The following is a 14,652-nucleotide window of genomic DNA, read 5'->3' as shown; positions in this document are numbered from 1 at the left end:
CTAGCTCTTAGGAAGCTTTGCAGTATTTTGTTTTTGTATGTATTATTTTTTACATTATTAGCTCAGAAAGCGTTTTGTATCATTACATACAGCCAGGGAAAACTATTGGATATCAGAGCGGCGGTAACTCACCAGCATTACGACCAGGAATACAACTTTCCCGAAGCAGATCCTGTGTTTGCTCTCCCCAGGGCAACTGAACTGATTCCAGCGGCTGACCCAAAACATCGCCGGCGGAGGAGAGGCACTCGGAGCGGCCTGCTGGTTCGATTTAGGAGGCGCGCACACCACCCACCGCTTTCAAATATACTACTCGCTAATGTTCAGTCTCTGGTTAACAAGGTCGACGAACTCAAAGGATTTCTTTCCAGAGAGACATCAAGGCGTGTAACATACTTTGTTTCACGGAAACATGACTCTCTGGGGATATTCTGTCGAAATCGGTCCAGCCACAGGGGTTCTCAGTTCATCGCGCAGACAGGAATAAATATCTCTCCGGGAAGCAGAAGAGCGGAGGTGTGTGTTTCATGATTAACAACTCGTGGTGTAATTGTAGTAACATACAGGAACTCAAGTCCTTCTGTTCACCCAACCTAGAATACCTCACAATCAAATGCAGACCGTATTATCTCCCAAGATAATTCTCTTTTTTCTTCGGTTATAGTCACGGCCGCGTATATTAACATTTACATTTACGTCATTTAGCAGACGCTCTTATCCAGAGTGACTTACTGTTAGTGAGGGCATACATTTTCATACTGGCCCCCTGTGGGAATCGAACACACAACCCTGGCGTTGCAAGCGCCATGCTCTACCAACTGAGCTACACGGGGCTACATATCCCCCCTCAAGCCGATACTTCACTGGACTTTATGCAAACTGAAACCACATATCCTGAGGCTGCATTTATTGTAGCTGGGGATTTTAACAAAGAAAATTTTGAGAACTATCGACTGTTGTACTTGCGCTGCTAAAATCCTCGACCATTGCTATTCAAACTTCCGGGATGGTTATAAGGCCCTCCCGTCGCCCTCCATTCGGCAAATCTGACCACGACTCCATTTTGCTCTTCCCTTCCTATAGGCAGAAACTCAAACAGGAAATACCCGTGCTAAGGACTATTCAACGCTGGTCTGACCAATCAGAATCCACACTTCAAGATTGTTTTGATCACACGGACTGGGATATGTTCCGGGTAGCTTCCGAAAATAATTTTGACGAATACACTGAAACGGTGACTGAGTTTATCAGGAAGTGTATAGGTGATGTTGTGCCCACTGTGACTATTAAAACCTACCCTAACCAGAAACGTGGATAGATGACAGCATTCGTGCCAATCTGAAAGTGCGAACCACCATATTCAACCATGGCAAGGTGACTGGGAATATGGCAGAATACAAACAGTGTAGCTACTCACTCCGCAAGGCAATTAAACTGGCAAAACATCAGTATAGAGACAAAGTGGAGTCGCAATTCAACGGCTCAGACACGAGACGTATGTGGCAGGGTCTACAGACAATCACGGACTACAAAAGGAAAACCAGTCACGTCACCGACGTCTCGCTTCCAGACAAGCTAAACACCTTCTTCGCCCGCTTTGAGGATAACACAGTGCCACTGACGAGGCCCACTACCAAGGACTGTGGCCTCTCCTTCTCCGTGGCCAACGTGATTAAGAAAGGCCTATTTATATAATGAATATGAATTCGGAGGACAGAAATTATTAAATATTAAAGCATTAGACCTATCACTAAAAGCTTCAGTCATACAAAAGTTATACTTAAATCCGAACTGGTTCTCTAGCAAATTAGTTTTATTTAGATTACAACCTCTCACTTTCAGTTATTTGAAAAGGAAATCATCTCCTAGATATCACTATTTTCTAAAACAAGCCATAGAAAGTGGGTTGCAATTTCAATTTAATCCTCCAGAAACGACAGAACAAATAATGCAACAAATATTGTGGTTAAACTCAAATATACTAATTGACAAAAAAACTTTTTTTTTTGACAAAATGTTTAAAAAAGGTATAATCTTTGTAAATGATATCATCGGTAGGACTGGTGGAGTTATGTCGCACATGCAGCTAACAAAAACATATGGAAATGTCTGCTCTACCCAAAATTACAACCAAATAATTGCAGCCTTACCGCAAAAATGGAAGAGGAAAGTGGAAGGGGGAGAAAGTAAGGAACTTGTCTGTCGGCCTTGCATTAAAGACAATAATTGGTTAAAGAAAACTGTGATAAATAAAAAACGATACCAGTTTAATTTAAGGATCAAAGGATTGACAGCCGTCCCATATAGATTGCAAAATAGTTGGGAAGAGATTTTTGACGTACCGATCCCATGACATAGTGTTTATGAACTGATACGCAAAACGACACCGGATTCAAAACATAGAATCTTTCAATTTAAATGATTATATAAAATTCTTGCAACCAATAGAATGTTATTTATATGGGGGATACAATCTTCCCAGCTCTGCAGATTTTGCTGTGAAGAGACAGAATCATTAGATCATTTGTTTTGGTACTGTCCATTTGTAGCTTGTTTTTGGTCACAGGTCCAGGAATGGCTGAAGGATTGCAATATTTACCTGGAGCTAACCCTGCAGATAGCATTACTGGGTGATCTGAAAAGTCATAGTCAATCGATCAATAACATAATAATAATGTTAGCAAAAATGTTTATTTTCAATTCACAATCTATAGAAGCAATGAGAATAGAATGGTTCAGAACTTTTGTAAGACATCACAGTACAGTTGAAATATATACATGTATTATATATGGCAAATAGAAATCCTATATGGATGGTGTTAAGAGATAGATGGGAGGTGTTGAATGGAATTGAAGGATGGGACTAATAACAACTAACTAAAACAACTAACAACAAATAATAACAATATAACTAATAATGTAAGCATACTGTGTCCATAATAAGTATATAGGTTGTAGGTTGGGAGCTTTTGTGAAGGAGCACAGTTAGAAAGATATGGCATATAGAAGCAAACCGGATGGACATCATGAAAATGATCGGAGAGGTTGAGAGTAGAAGAAGTTCAGGAGAAAGAACAAACCAAATGTAATTACTGTAAAATTGACTGTGTCCATAAAATGTAGATAGTGGGTATGGGCTGGAAGTAGAGGCCTAGGCGTTGTTGCTCACTAGTTTACTCCAAGTAGGGAAAGGGTGGTGGGGTTGGAAAGTAATAAAGGGGAATATATATATATTTTTTAAAGGATATGTATGTGTGTGTATGTATGTATGTATGTGTGTGTATATGTATATGTGTGTAAAAAAAAAAATAAAAAAAAAAATGACATTTAAGCATGTTAACCCCCGCAAGGCTGCCGGCCCAGACGGCATCCCTAGCCGCGTCCTCAGAGCATGCGCAGACCAGCTGGCTGGAGTATTTATGGACATATTCAATCTCTCCCTATCCCAGTCTGCTGTCCCCACATGCTTCAAGATGGCCACCATTGTTCCTGTACCCAAGAAAGCAAAGGTAACTGAACTAAATGACTATCGCCCTGTAGCACTCACCTCTGTCATCATGAAGTGCTTTGAGAGACTAGTCAAGGATCATATCACCTCTACCTTACCGGTCACCCTACACCCACTTCAATTTGCTTACCGCCCCAATAGATCCACAGACGATGCAATCGCCATCACACTGCACACTGCCCTATCCCATCTGGACAAGAGGAATACCTATGTAAGAATGCTGTTCATTGACTATAGCTCAGCATTCAACACCATAGTACCCTCCAAGCTCATCATCAAGCTCGAGGCCTTGGGTCTGAACCCCACCCTGTGCAACTGGGTCCTGGACTTCCTGACGGGCCGCCCCCAGGTGGTGAAGGTAGGAAACAACACCTCCACTTCGCTGATCCTCAACACTGGGACCCCACAAGGGTGCCTGTACTCCCTGTTCACCCATGACTGCGTGGCCAAGCACGCCTCCAACTCAATCATCAAGTTTGCAGACGACACAACAGTAGTAGGCTTGATTACCAACAATGACGAGACTGCCTACAGGGAAGAGGTGAGGGCTCTGGGAGTGTGGTGCCAGGAAAATAACCTCTCACTCAACGTCAACATAAAAAAGGAGATGATCGTGGACTTCAGGAAACAGAAGAGGGTGCACCCCCCTATCCACATCGACGGGACCGCAGTGGAGAAGGTGGAAAGCTTCAAGTTCCTTGCCGTACACATCACCGACAAACTGAAATGGTCCACCCACGCAGACAGTGTGTTGAAGAAGGCGCAACAGAGCCTCTTCAACCTCAGGAGGCTGAAGAAATTTGGCTTGGCACCTAAAACCCTCACAAACTTTTACAGATGCACAATTGAGAGCATCCTGTCGGGCTGTATCACCGCCTGCTACGGCAACTGCACCGCCCGCAACCGCAGGGCTCTCCAGAGGGTGGTGCGGTCTGCCGAATGCATTACCGGGGGCAAACTACCCGCCCTCCAAGACACATACAGCACCCGATGTCACAGGAAGGCCAAAAAGATAATCAAGGACATCAACCACCTGAGCCACGTACTGTTCACCCCGCTATCATCCAGAAGGCGAGGTCAGTACAGGTGCATCATAGCTGGGACCGAGAGAATGAAAAACAGTTTCTATCTCAAGGCCATCAGACTGTTAAACAGCCATTACTAGCACATTAGAGGCTGCTGCTGCCTATTGAAATCACTGGCCACTTTAAGAAATGGAACACTAGTCACTTTAATAATGTTTCCATATCTTGCACTACTCATCTCATATGTATATACTGCATTCTATACTATTCTACTGTATCTTAGTCCATGCCGCTCTGTCATTGCTTGTCCGTATATGTATATTTTCTTAAATTCCATTCCTTACTAGTTTTGTGTGTATTGGGTATATGTTGTGAAATTGTTAGATATTACATGTTAGATATTACTGCACTGTCGGAGCTAGAAGCACAAGCATTTCGCTACACCCGCAATAATATCTGCTAAACACGTGTATGTGACAAATACGTGACAAATGTATGTGACAAATGTGACAGATGTGGTCCTCTGTAGCTCAGCTGGTAGAGCATGGCGCTTGTAACGCCAAGGTAGTGGGTTCGATCCCCGGGACCACCCATACACAAAAAAAAATGTATGCACGCATGACTGTAAGTCGCTTTGGATAAAAGCGTCTGCTAAATGGCATATTATTATATTATTATTAAATAATATTTGATTTGATTTGACTGATACTGCATCTATAAAATCTACCTAGATTACTGACTGATACTGCATATCTATAAAATCTACCCAGATTACGAATGATACTGCATCTATAAAATCTACCTAGATTACTGACTGATACTGCATCTATCAAATCTACCCAGATTACGAATGATACTGCATCTATAAAACTCCATAGATTACTGACTGATACTGCATCTATAAAACTCCCTAGATTACTGACTGATACTGCATCTATAAAACTCCCTAGATTACTGACTGATACTGCATCTATAAAATCTACCTAGATTACTGACTGATACTGCATCTATCAAATCTACCCAGATTACGAATGATACTGCATCTATAAAATCTCCCTAGATTACTGACTGATAATGCATCTATAACATCTCCCTAGATTACTGACTGATACTGCATCTATAAAATCTCCCTAGATTACTGACTGATACTGCATCTATAAAATCTCCCTAGATTACTGACTGATAATGCATCTATAAAATCTCCCTAGATTACTGACTGATACTGCATCTATAAAATCTCCCCAGATTACTGACCTAAAAATAACAAAATATTGCACGTTAGCGCTGTATTTAACCTACTGTAATGTAATTCATGATTTAAAGGAAGCTACCCTAAATTAGGCAAAATAATATCTGTTTCCATAAACGATATGAATCATGGAGGAGAGAGAGAGAGAGAGAGGAGGGGGGAGGAGAGAGAGAGAGATGAGGGGGGAGGAGAGAGAGAGGAGGGGAGGAGAGAGAGAGAGGAGGGGGAGGAGAGAGAGAGAGATGAGGGGGGGAGGAGAGAGAGATGAGGGGGAGGAGAGAGAGAGAGGAGGGAGGAGAGAGAGAGGAGGGGGAGGAGAGAGAGAGAGAGGAGGGGGGAGGAGAGAGAGAGAGGAGGGGGGGGAGAGAGAGAGAGAGGAGGGGGGAGGAGAGAGAGAGAGAGGGGCGGAAGGGGGGAGAGAGAAAGAAAGAGAGAGAGAGGGGAGGGGGGGGGAGAGAGAGAGAGAGAGACAGACAGCCAGACAGACGCTTGCAAATATAGTCTCATCTCTCCCATTTTGACATGATATTGAAACATTCCTTGGGAACCGTTTCATAGCCTATAGTCTGCATGTCCAACTCCCCGGGGGCTAATGAGAGAAAAACAACCAGATAAATCTCCCACCTCAGCTTGGCTGGTCGGCCGTGTCCCTTACCATAGATGCCTCATACAGCACAGGAAACTGGTCAAATCAGCAAATTCACAGGCAAACGGTTGGCACACACACACACACACACACACACAGAGAAACTCAGACAGTCTTCTGAGCTTTCCTCCTTAGTGTGTCCATTAGCAGTACTGGTATAGAACGTAACAGATACTCTCCTACTGAGTATGTAAATGAGTTGCACATAAATGTGTATTTTCTACACCCTTCAGAATAAATATGGATGATTGGGGAATCATGTTATTATTCATTATAAAAGCAAATGTAATAAAAAAATGTTTAGGGAAATACTATCAATGCCTGTATCTGCATTATAGAGGAGTTACTTAGTATAATGCAAACGTCTATATTCAAATAAGATAAGCCACACGCCCCGAATACAACGGGTGTAGACTTAACCGTGAAATGCTTGCTTATGAGCTCACCCCAACAATGCTTTAAAACAATTATAATACAAATTAAAAATAGTAACACAAGAGGAATAAAATACACAAGAATGGAGCTATATACAGGAAGTACCAGATCAATGTGGACCTATATACAGGGAGTACCAGATCAATGTGTAGCTATATACAGGGAGTACCAGATCAATAAGGAGCTATATACAGGAAGTACCAGTACCAGATCAATGTGGAGCTATATACAGGGAGTACCAGTACCAGATCAATGTGGAGCTATATACAGGAAGTACCAGTACCAGATCAATAAGGAGCTATATACAGGAAGTACCAGTACCAGATCAATGTGGAGCTATATACAGGCAGTACCAGTACCAGATCAATGTGGAGCTATATACAGGAAGTACCAGTACCAGATCAATGTGGAGCTATATACAGGGAGTACCAGTACCAGATCAATGTGGAGCTATATACAGGAAGTACCAGTACCAGATCAATGTGGAGCTATATACAGGGAGTACCAGTACCAGATCAATATGGAGCTATATACAGGAAGTACCAGAACAATGTGGAGCTATATACAGGGAGTACCAGTACCAGATCAATGTGGAGCTATTTACAGGAAGTACCAGTACCAGATCAATGTGGAGCTATATACAGGGAGTACCAGTACCAGATCAATGTGGAGCTATATACAGGATGTACCAGATCAATGTGGAGCTATATACAGGAAATACCAGTACCAGATCAATGTGGAGCTATATACAGGAAGTACCAGTACCAGATCAATGTGGAGCTATATACAGGAAGTACCAGTACCAGATCAACGTGGAGCTATATACAGGGAGTACCAGATCAATGTGGAGCTATATACAGGCAGTACCAGTACCAGATCAATGTGGAGCTATATACAGGAAGTACCAGTACCAGATCAATGTGGAGCTATATACAGGAAGTACCAGAACAATGTGGAGCTATATACAGGGAGTACCAGTACCAGATCAATATGGAGCTATATACAGGAAGTACCAGTACCAGATCAATGTGGAGCTATATACAGGAAGTACATGTACCAGATCAATGTGGAGCTATATACAGGAAGTACCAGTACCAGATCAATATGGAGCTATATACAGGAAGTACCAGTACCAGATCAATGTGGAGCTAGATACAGGAAGTACCAGTACCAGATCAACGTGGAGCTATATACAGGGAGTACCAGATCAATGTGGAGCTATATACAGGAAGTACCTGTACCAGATCAATGTGGAGCTATATACAGGGAGTAACAGTACCAGATCAATGTGGAGCTATATACAGGAAGTACCAGATCAATGTGTAGCTATATACAGGGAGTACCAGTACCAGATCAATGTGGAGCTATATACAGGGAGTACCAGTACCAGATCAATGTGGAGCTATATACAGGAAGTACCAGATCAATGTGGAGCTATATACAGGAAGTACCAGATCAATGTGTAGCTATATACAGGCAGTACCAGTACCAGATCAATGTGGAGCTATATACAGGAAGTACCAGTACCAGATCAATGTGGAGCTATATACAGGGAGTACCAGATCAATGTGGAGCTATATACAGGAAGTACCAGATCAATGTGGATCTATATACAGGGAGTACCTGTACCAGATCAATGTGGAGCTATATACAGGGAGTACCAGTACCAGATCAATGTGGAGCTATATACAGGAAGTACCAGTACCAGATCAATGTGGAGCTATATACAGGAAGTACCAGTACCAATGTGCAGGGGTATGAAGTATTTGAGGTAGATATGTACATGAAGGCAGGGTAAAGTGACTAGGCATCAGGATAGATAATAATAAGGTATTTGAGGTAGATATGTACATGAAGGCAGGGTAAAGTGACTAGGCATCAGGATAGATAATAATAAGGTATTTGAGGTAGATATGTACATGAAGGCAGGGTAAAGTGACTAGGCATCAGGATAGATAATAATAAGGTATTTGAGGTAGATATGTACATGAAGGCAGGGTAAAGTGACTAGGCATCAGGATAGATAATAATAAGGTATTTGAGGTAGATATGTACATGAAGGCAGGGTAAAGTGACTAGGCATCAGGATAGATAATAATAAGGTATTTGAGGTAGATATGTACATGAAGGCAGGGTAAAGTGACTAGGCATCAGGATAGATAATAATAAGGTATTTGAGGTAGATATGTACATGAAGGCAGGGTAAAGTGACTAGGCATCAGGATAGATAATAATAAGGTATTTGAGGTAGATATGTACATGAAGGCAGGGTAAAGTGACTAGGCATCAGGATAGATAATAATAAGGTATTTGAGGTAGATATGTACATGAAGGCAGGGTAAAGTGACTAGGCATCAGGATAGATAATAATAAGGTATTTGAGGTAGATATGTACATGAAGGCAGGGTAAAGTGACTAGGCATCAGGATAGATAATAATAAGGTATTTGAGGTAGATATGTACATGAAGGCAGGGTAAAGTGACTAGGCATCAGGATAGATAATAATAAGGTATTTGAGGTAGATATGTACATGAAGGCAGGGTAAAGTGACTAGGCATCAGGATAGATAATAATAAGGTATTTGAGGTAGATATGTACATGAAGGCAGGGTAAAGTGACTAGGCATCAGGATAGATAATAATAAGGTATTTGAGGTAGATATGTACATGAAGGCAGGGTAAAGTGACTAGGCATCAGGATAGATACTAATAAGAGTAAAATAAAGAACAGAGTAGCAGCAGCATGTGATGAGGGTAAAAGTGTGTGTGTGTGTGTGTGTGTGCATCAAATCAAATTCAAGTTTATTGGTCGCGTACACAGTTTTGCAGATGTTATTGCATTTGTAGTGAAACTATAGTGTTTCTAGCTCCAACAGTGCAGTAATACCTACCAATACACACATAATCCAGGAAGTAATTAAGAAATATCGGAAGAAGCAATGTCAGAGTCCGGAATATATATATATATATATATATATATCCACAGTACCACTCAAAAGTTTGGACACACCTACTCATTGAAGTCTTTTTCTTTATTTTGACTATTTTCTACATTGTAGAATAATAGTTAAGACATCAAAACTATGAAATAACACATATGGAATCATGTAGTAACCAAAAAAGTGTTAAACAAATATATTTTATATTTGAGATTATTCAAATAGCCACCCTTTGCACACTCTTGGCATTCTCTCAACCAGCTTCATGAGGTAGTCACCTGGAATGCATTTCAATTAACAGGTGTGCCTTGTTAAAAGTGAATTTATGGAATGTATTTCCTTCTTAATGTGTTTGAGCCAATCAATTGCATTGTGACAAGGTAGGGGTGGTATACAGAAGATAGCCCTATTTGGTAAAAGACCAAGTCCATATTATGGCAAGAACAGCTCAAATAAGCAAAGAGAAATGACAGTCCATCATTACTTTAAGACATGAAGGTCAGTCAATACGGAACATTTCAAGAACTTTTAAAGTTTCTTCAAGTGCATTTGCAAAAACCATCAAGCGCTATGATGAAACTGGCTCTCATGAGGACCGCCACAGGAATGGAAGACCCAGAGTTACCTTTGCTGCAGAGGATAAGTTCATTACAGTTTCCAGCCTCAGAAACTTCAGCCCAAATAAATGCTTCACAGAGTTCATGTAACAGACATCTCAACATCAACTGTTCAGAGGAGACTGTGTGAATCAGGCCTTCATGGTCGAATTGCTGCAAATGAACCACTACTAAAGGACACCAATAAGAAGAAGAGACATGCTTGGGCCAAGAAACACGAGCAATCGATATTAGACCGGTGGAAATCTGTCCTTTGGTCTGATGAGTCCAAATTCGCGATTTTTGGTTCCAACCGCTGTGTCTTTGTGAGATGTAGAGTAGGTGAACGGATGATCTCCGCATGTGTGGTTCCCACCATGAAGCATGGAGGAGGAGGTGTGATGGTGTGGGGGTGCTTTGCTAGTGACACTGTCTGTGATTTATTTAAAATTCAAGGCACACTTAACCAGCATGGCTACCACAGCATTCTGCAGCGATACGCCATCCCATCTGGTTTGCGCTTAGTGGGACTATCATTTGTTTTTCAACAGGACAATGACCCAACACACCTCCAGGCTGTGTAAGGGCTATTTTACCAAGAAGGAGAGTGCTGCATCAGATGACCTGGCCTCCACAATCACCCGACCTCAACCCAATTGAGATGGTTTGGGATGAGTTGGACCGCAGAGGGAAGGAAAAGCAGCCAACAAGTGCTCAGCATATGTGGGAACTCCTTCAAGACTGTTGGAAAAGCATTCTAGGTGAAGCTGGTTGAGAGAATGCCAAGAGTGTGCAAAGCTGTCATCAAGGCAAAAGGGTGGCTACTTTGAAGAATCTCAAATATATTTTGATTTGTTTAACACTTTTTGGGTTACTACATGATTCCATATGTGTTATTTCACAGTTTTGATGTCTTCACTATTATTCTACAATGTAGAAAATAGTAAAAATAAAGAAAAACCCTTGAATGAGTAGGTGTGTCCAAACTTTCGACTGGTACTGTGTATATACATGTAAATTGTCTCAGAGAGATTTTTAACACACATTCACACACACCCACTCTAGTCAAAATTAATGGATTTTGTTTGCAGAGGGTTGGAACGTTTTGGTTCATGTTATCCTGACACCTTTACCTTTCTAGCACTTTGACTGTCAAGTGCAATTTTCATAACTGTCCTTACATGCATCCTCCAAAGTAAGATTCATTTTGATACTTTTTATCCATCAACAACATTAGAGTTAAGGATGTAGACTGTAGTTAGGGATGTAGACTGTAGTTAGGGATGTAGACTGTAGTTAGGGATGTAGACTGTAGTTAGGGATGTAGACTGTAGTTAGGGATGTAGTTAGGATGTAGACTGTAGTTAGGGATGTAGACTGTAGTTAGAGATGTAGACTGTAGTTAGGGATGTAGACTGTAGTTAGGGATGTAGACTGTAGTTAGGGATGTAGACTGTAGTTAGGGATGTAGACTGTAGTTAGGGATGTAGACTGTAGTTAGGGATGTAGTTAGGGATGTAGACTGTAGTTAGGGATGTAGACTGTAGTTAGGGATGTAGTTAGGGATGTAGACTGTAGTTAGGGATGTAGACTGTAGTTAGGGATGTAGACTGTAGTTAGGGATGTAGACTGTAGTTAGGATGTAGACTGTAGTTAGGATGTAGACTGTAGTTAGGGATGTAGTTAGGGATGTAGACTGTAGTTAGGGATGTAGACTGTAGTTAGGGATGTAGACTGTAGTTAGGGATGTAGACTGTAGTTAGGGATGTAGTTAGGGATGTAGACTGTAGTTAGGGATGTAGACTGTAGTTAGGGATGTAGACTGTAGTTAGGGATGTAGACTGTAGTTAGGGATGTAGACTGTAGTTAGGGATGTAGACTGTAGTTAGGGATGTAGACTGTAGTTAGGGATGTAGACTGTAGTTAGGGATGTAGACTGTAGTTAGGGATGTAGACTGTAGTTAGGGATGTAGACTGTAGTTAGGGATGTAGACTGTAGTTAGGGATGTAGACTGTAGTTAGGGATGTATACTGTAGTTAGGGATGTAGACTGTAGTTAGGGATGTAGTTAGGGATGTAGACTGTAGTTAGGGATGTAGACTGTAGTTAGGGATGTAGACTGTAGTTAGGGATGTAGACTGTAGTTAGGGATGTAGACTGTAGTTAGGGATGTAGTTAGGGATGTATTTAGTGATGTATGTAGGGATGCACTTAGGGGTGTATTTAGGGATGCAGACTGTAGTTATATGCAGACTGTAAAATGTAAAATGTAAAATGTAGTTAGGAATGTACTTATGAATGTAGTTAGGGGTGTATTTAGGGATGCAGACTGTAGTTAGGGGTGTATTTAGCAATGTAGACTGTAGTTAGTGGGGTGGTTAGTGGTGCAGACTGTAGTTAGGGGTGTAGTTAGGGATGCAGACTGTAGTTAGTGGGGTGGTTAGTGTTGCAGACTGTAGTTAGGGGTGTAGTTAGGGATGGATTTAGGGATACAGACTGCAGGTCGGAAGGTAATGTAGCCTAGCAGTTAGAGAGGCGAGCCAGCAACTGGAAGGTTGCCAGTTTGAATCCCGTGTCTGATGGGAAAAATCAGGCGGGAAGTGAGCTGGCAACCAGAGGGTTGCTGGTATCAAATCCTAGATGCCATTGCCTGCCGTTGTGCCCTTGAGCAACCCCCCACCACAACTGCTGCACAGGCGCCCAAGTGTGGCAGCACCCGCTCCAACCTCTATATGTATGTGCGTCTTTGGGAGGGGTTGGGATAAAGTGGAAATCTAATTTCGGTTGGATGTCTTGTACAATTGACGAATAAAGTAATCTTATTCCAAAATCCCTCAAGTGTCATCATCATCATCACTTACTGCTATTCGTGTAGAGATCTTCTGGTCTCCCTCTGAGGAGCTCTGGCATTTCTGTTCTCCATTAACTCTGCTGTAGTCTGGAGGTTGTTGGTTCGAAGCCCGGCTCCCCTTGGTTTTCCTATTCCCGGGTCCCTGATGCACAATGTTCAGCAGGTGAAGAGTACTCTCGTGTTCCCGGTCAGAGTTCTCGGCCTGGCCTCGCTGGTACCGGTTCTCACAGGTGGAGTGATGCCTTCGACACAGTTCTATCCGCGCGCGTAACCGTTCCACTATGGCGCTGTGAAGCTGCGGAACGGCAGAGCCCCGGGAGCTCGCGAGCGGCCCCGTAACCCCCCCGACTGGCATGGAGCCCACCATACCAAGACCTAACATTGGTACGAACCCTCCTGCTGCGGGACTTGCTTCTCCCATGCCCTCTGGCACCCCGCAAGAAGTTCGATCAAAAAGGTTCCCCGAGCTTTTACAGAGACCACAATAATAACATGGAATATAAAACAGCTCTCTAATGATAAGAAATAATAATCATTCAAAACGTTTTTATAAAAAAAAAAAAAAATAGTCTACTTGAGCAGATATATTTGCCACTATTACACGAATTGGATAAGAACAAGTCCCCACGAGGTCCTAGTGTTCCTTTACTGGTTTGATGACCGACTATTCCGTTCCGACTACACCACATGCAATGTGGATACCCTAGCCTACTTCAGTCTCCTGTAATTCGACAGAAAATACAAAAAGGACGAAAACTTAAATAGATCACGAACAGTAGCATTTTAGTACCCAAATTGACTAGAAGCGTATGGCAAAATGCGTTACAAAGAGTAGCCTACATCTGATCATAAAATAACCTACCACACTTTGCGATGAATATCAACTGTATATTCAAAGTGGACGAGTCATCCCCAAATCAGAACGTTCTAATGGGAAAACGCACGAAACTTCCAGCGACTCACGACATTATTTGTTTTTTACATTTGCAATTTTTTTCCCGTTCCCCTCGTCCGGATCAAAAACAGCTGGTTAGCCTACATCTTGGTCAATTCTGAAAAATAACAAAACTGTAAAGATAAGGGTACGGAACGCCGAGGAGCGGACGCACAAACCGATAGTGATTCGAGCTGGGCTGTGTCAAGTATTCCATTGACAATCATTTGTCCGTCCGAGCTGTAGCCTACATCGAGGCTCGGGAATTGCGGGGGTACTAGACTCTCGTTGTATGAGCATTCCTTCCTTTGGTCATGAAATACGCATATGGATGATGGTGCCCAAACGCACACTCTAGTGGAGTGCAATATGAACTACACACTGAGAGATGGCCATGCTGCTGTGGTGACTGGACAGAGACACCTGAGAGATGGCCATGCTGCTGTGGTGACTGGACAGAGACACTGAG

General features: G+C 42.2%; 1 protein-coding gene across 1 annotated transcript in view; it reads right to left on the bottom strand.

Moving 5' to 3' along the window:
* Positions 1 to 14,441, bottom strand: part of zmp:0000001236 (mastermind-like protein 2) — a 134,514-nt gene extending 120,073 nt beyond the window's left edge. The window contains exon 1 of the mRNA XM_041876701.2: positions 13,260 to 14,441. Within this exon, the coding sequence (XP_041732635.1) occupies positions 13,260 to 13,670 (411 nt within the window). The 5' untranslated portion in view covers positions 13,671 to 14,441. The remainder of the gene's footprint in view (positions 1 to 13,259) is intronic.
* Positions 14,442 to 14,652: the final 211 nt, after the last annotated feature.

This window comes from Coregonus clupeaformis, chromosome 5 (genome assembly GCF_020615455.1).
Source record: "Coregonus clupeaformis isolate EN_2021a chromosome 5, ASM2061545v1, whole genome shotgun sequence".
Lineage (NCBI taxonomy): Eukaryota > Metazoa > Chordata > Actinopteri > Salmoniformes > Salmonidae > Coregonus > Coregonus clupeaformis.
The sequence above is the reverse complement of the archived record's forward strand: the minus strand, read 5'-3'. Positions and strand labels throughout refer to the sequence as shown.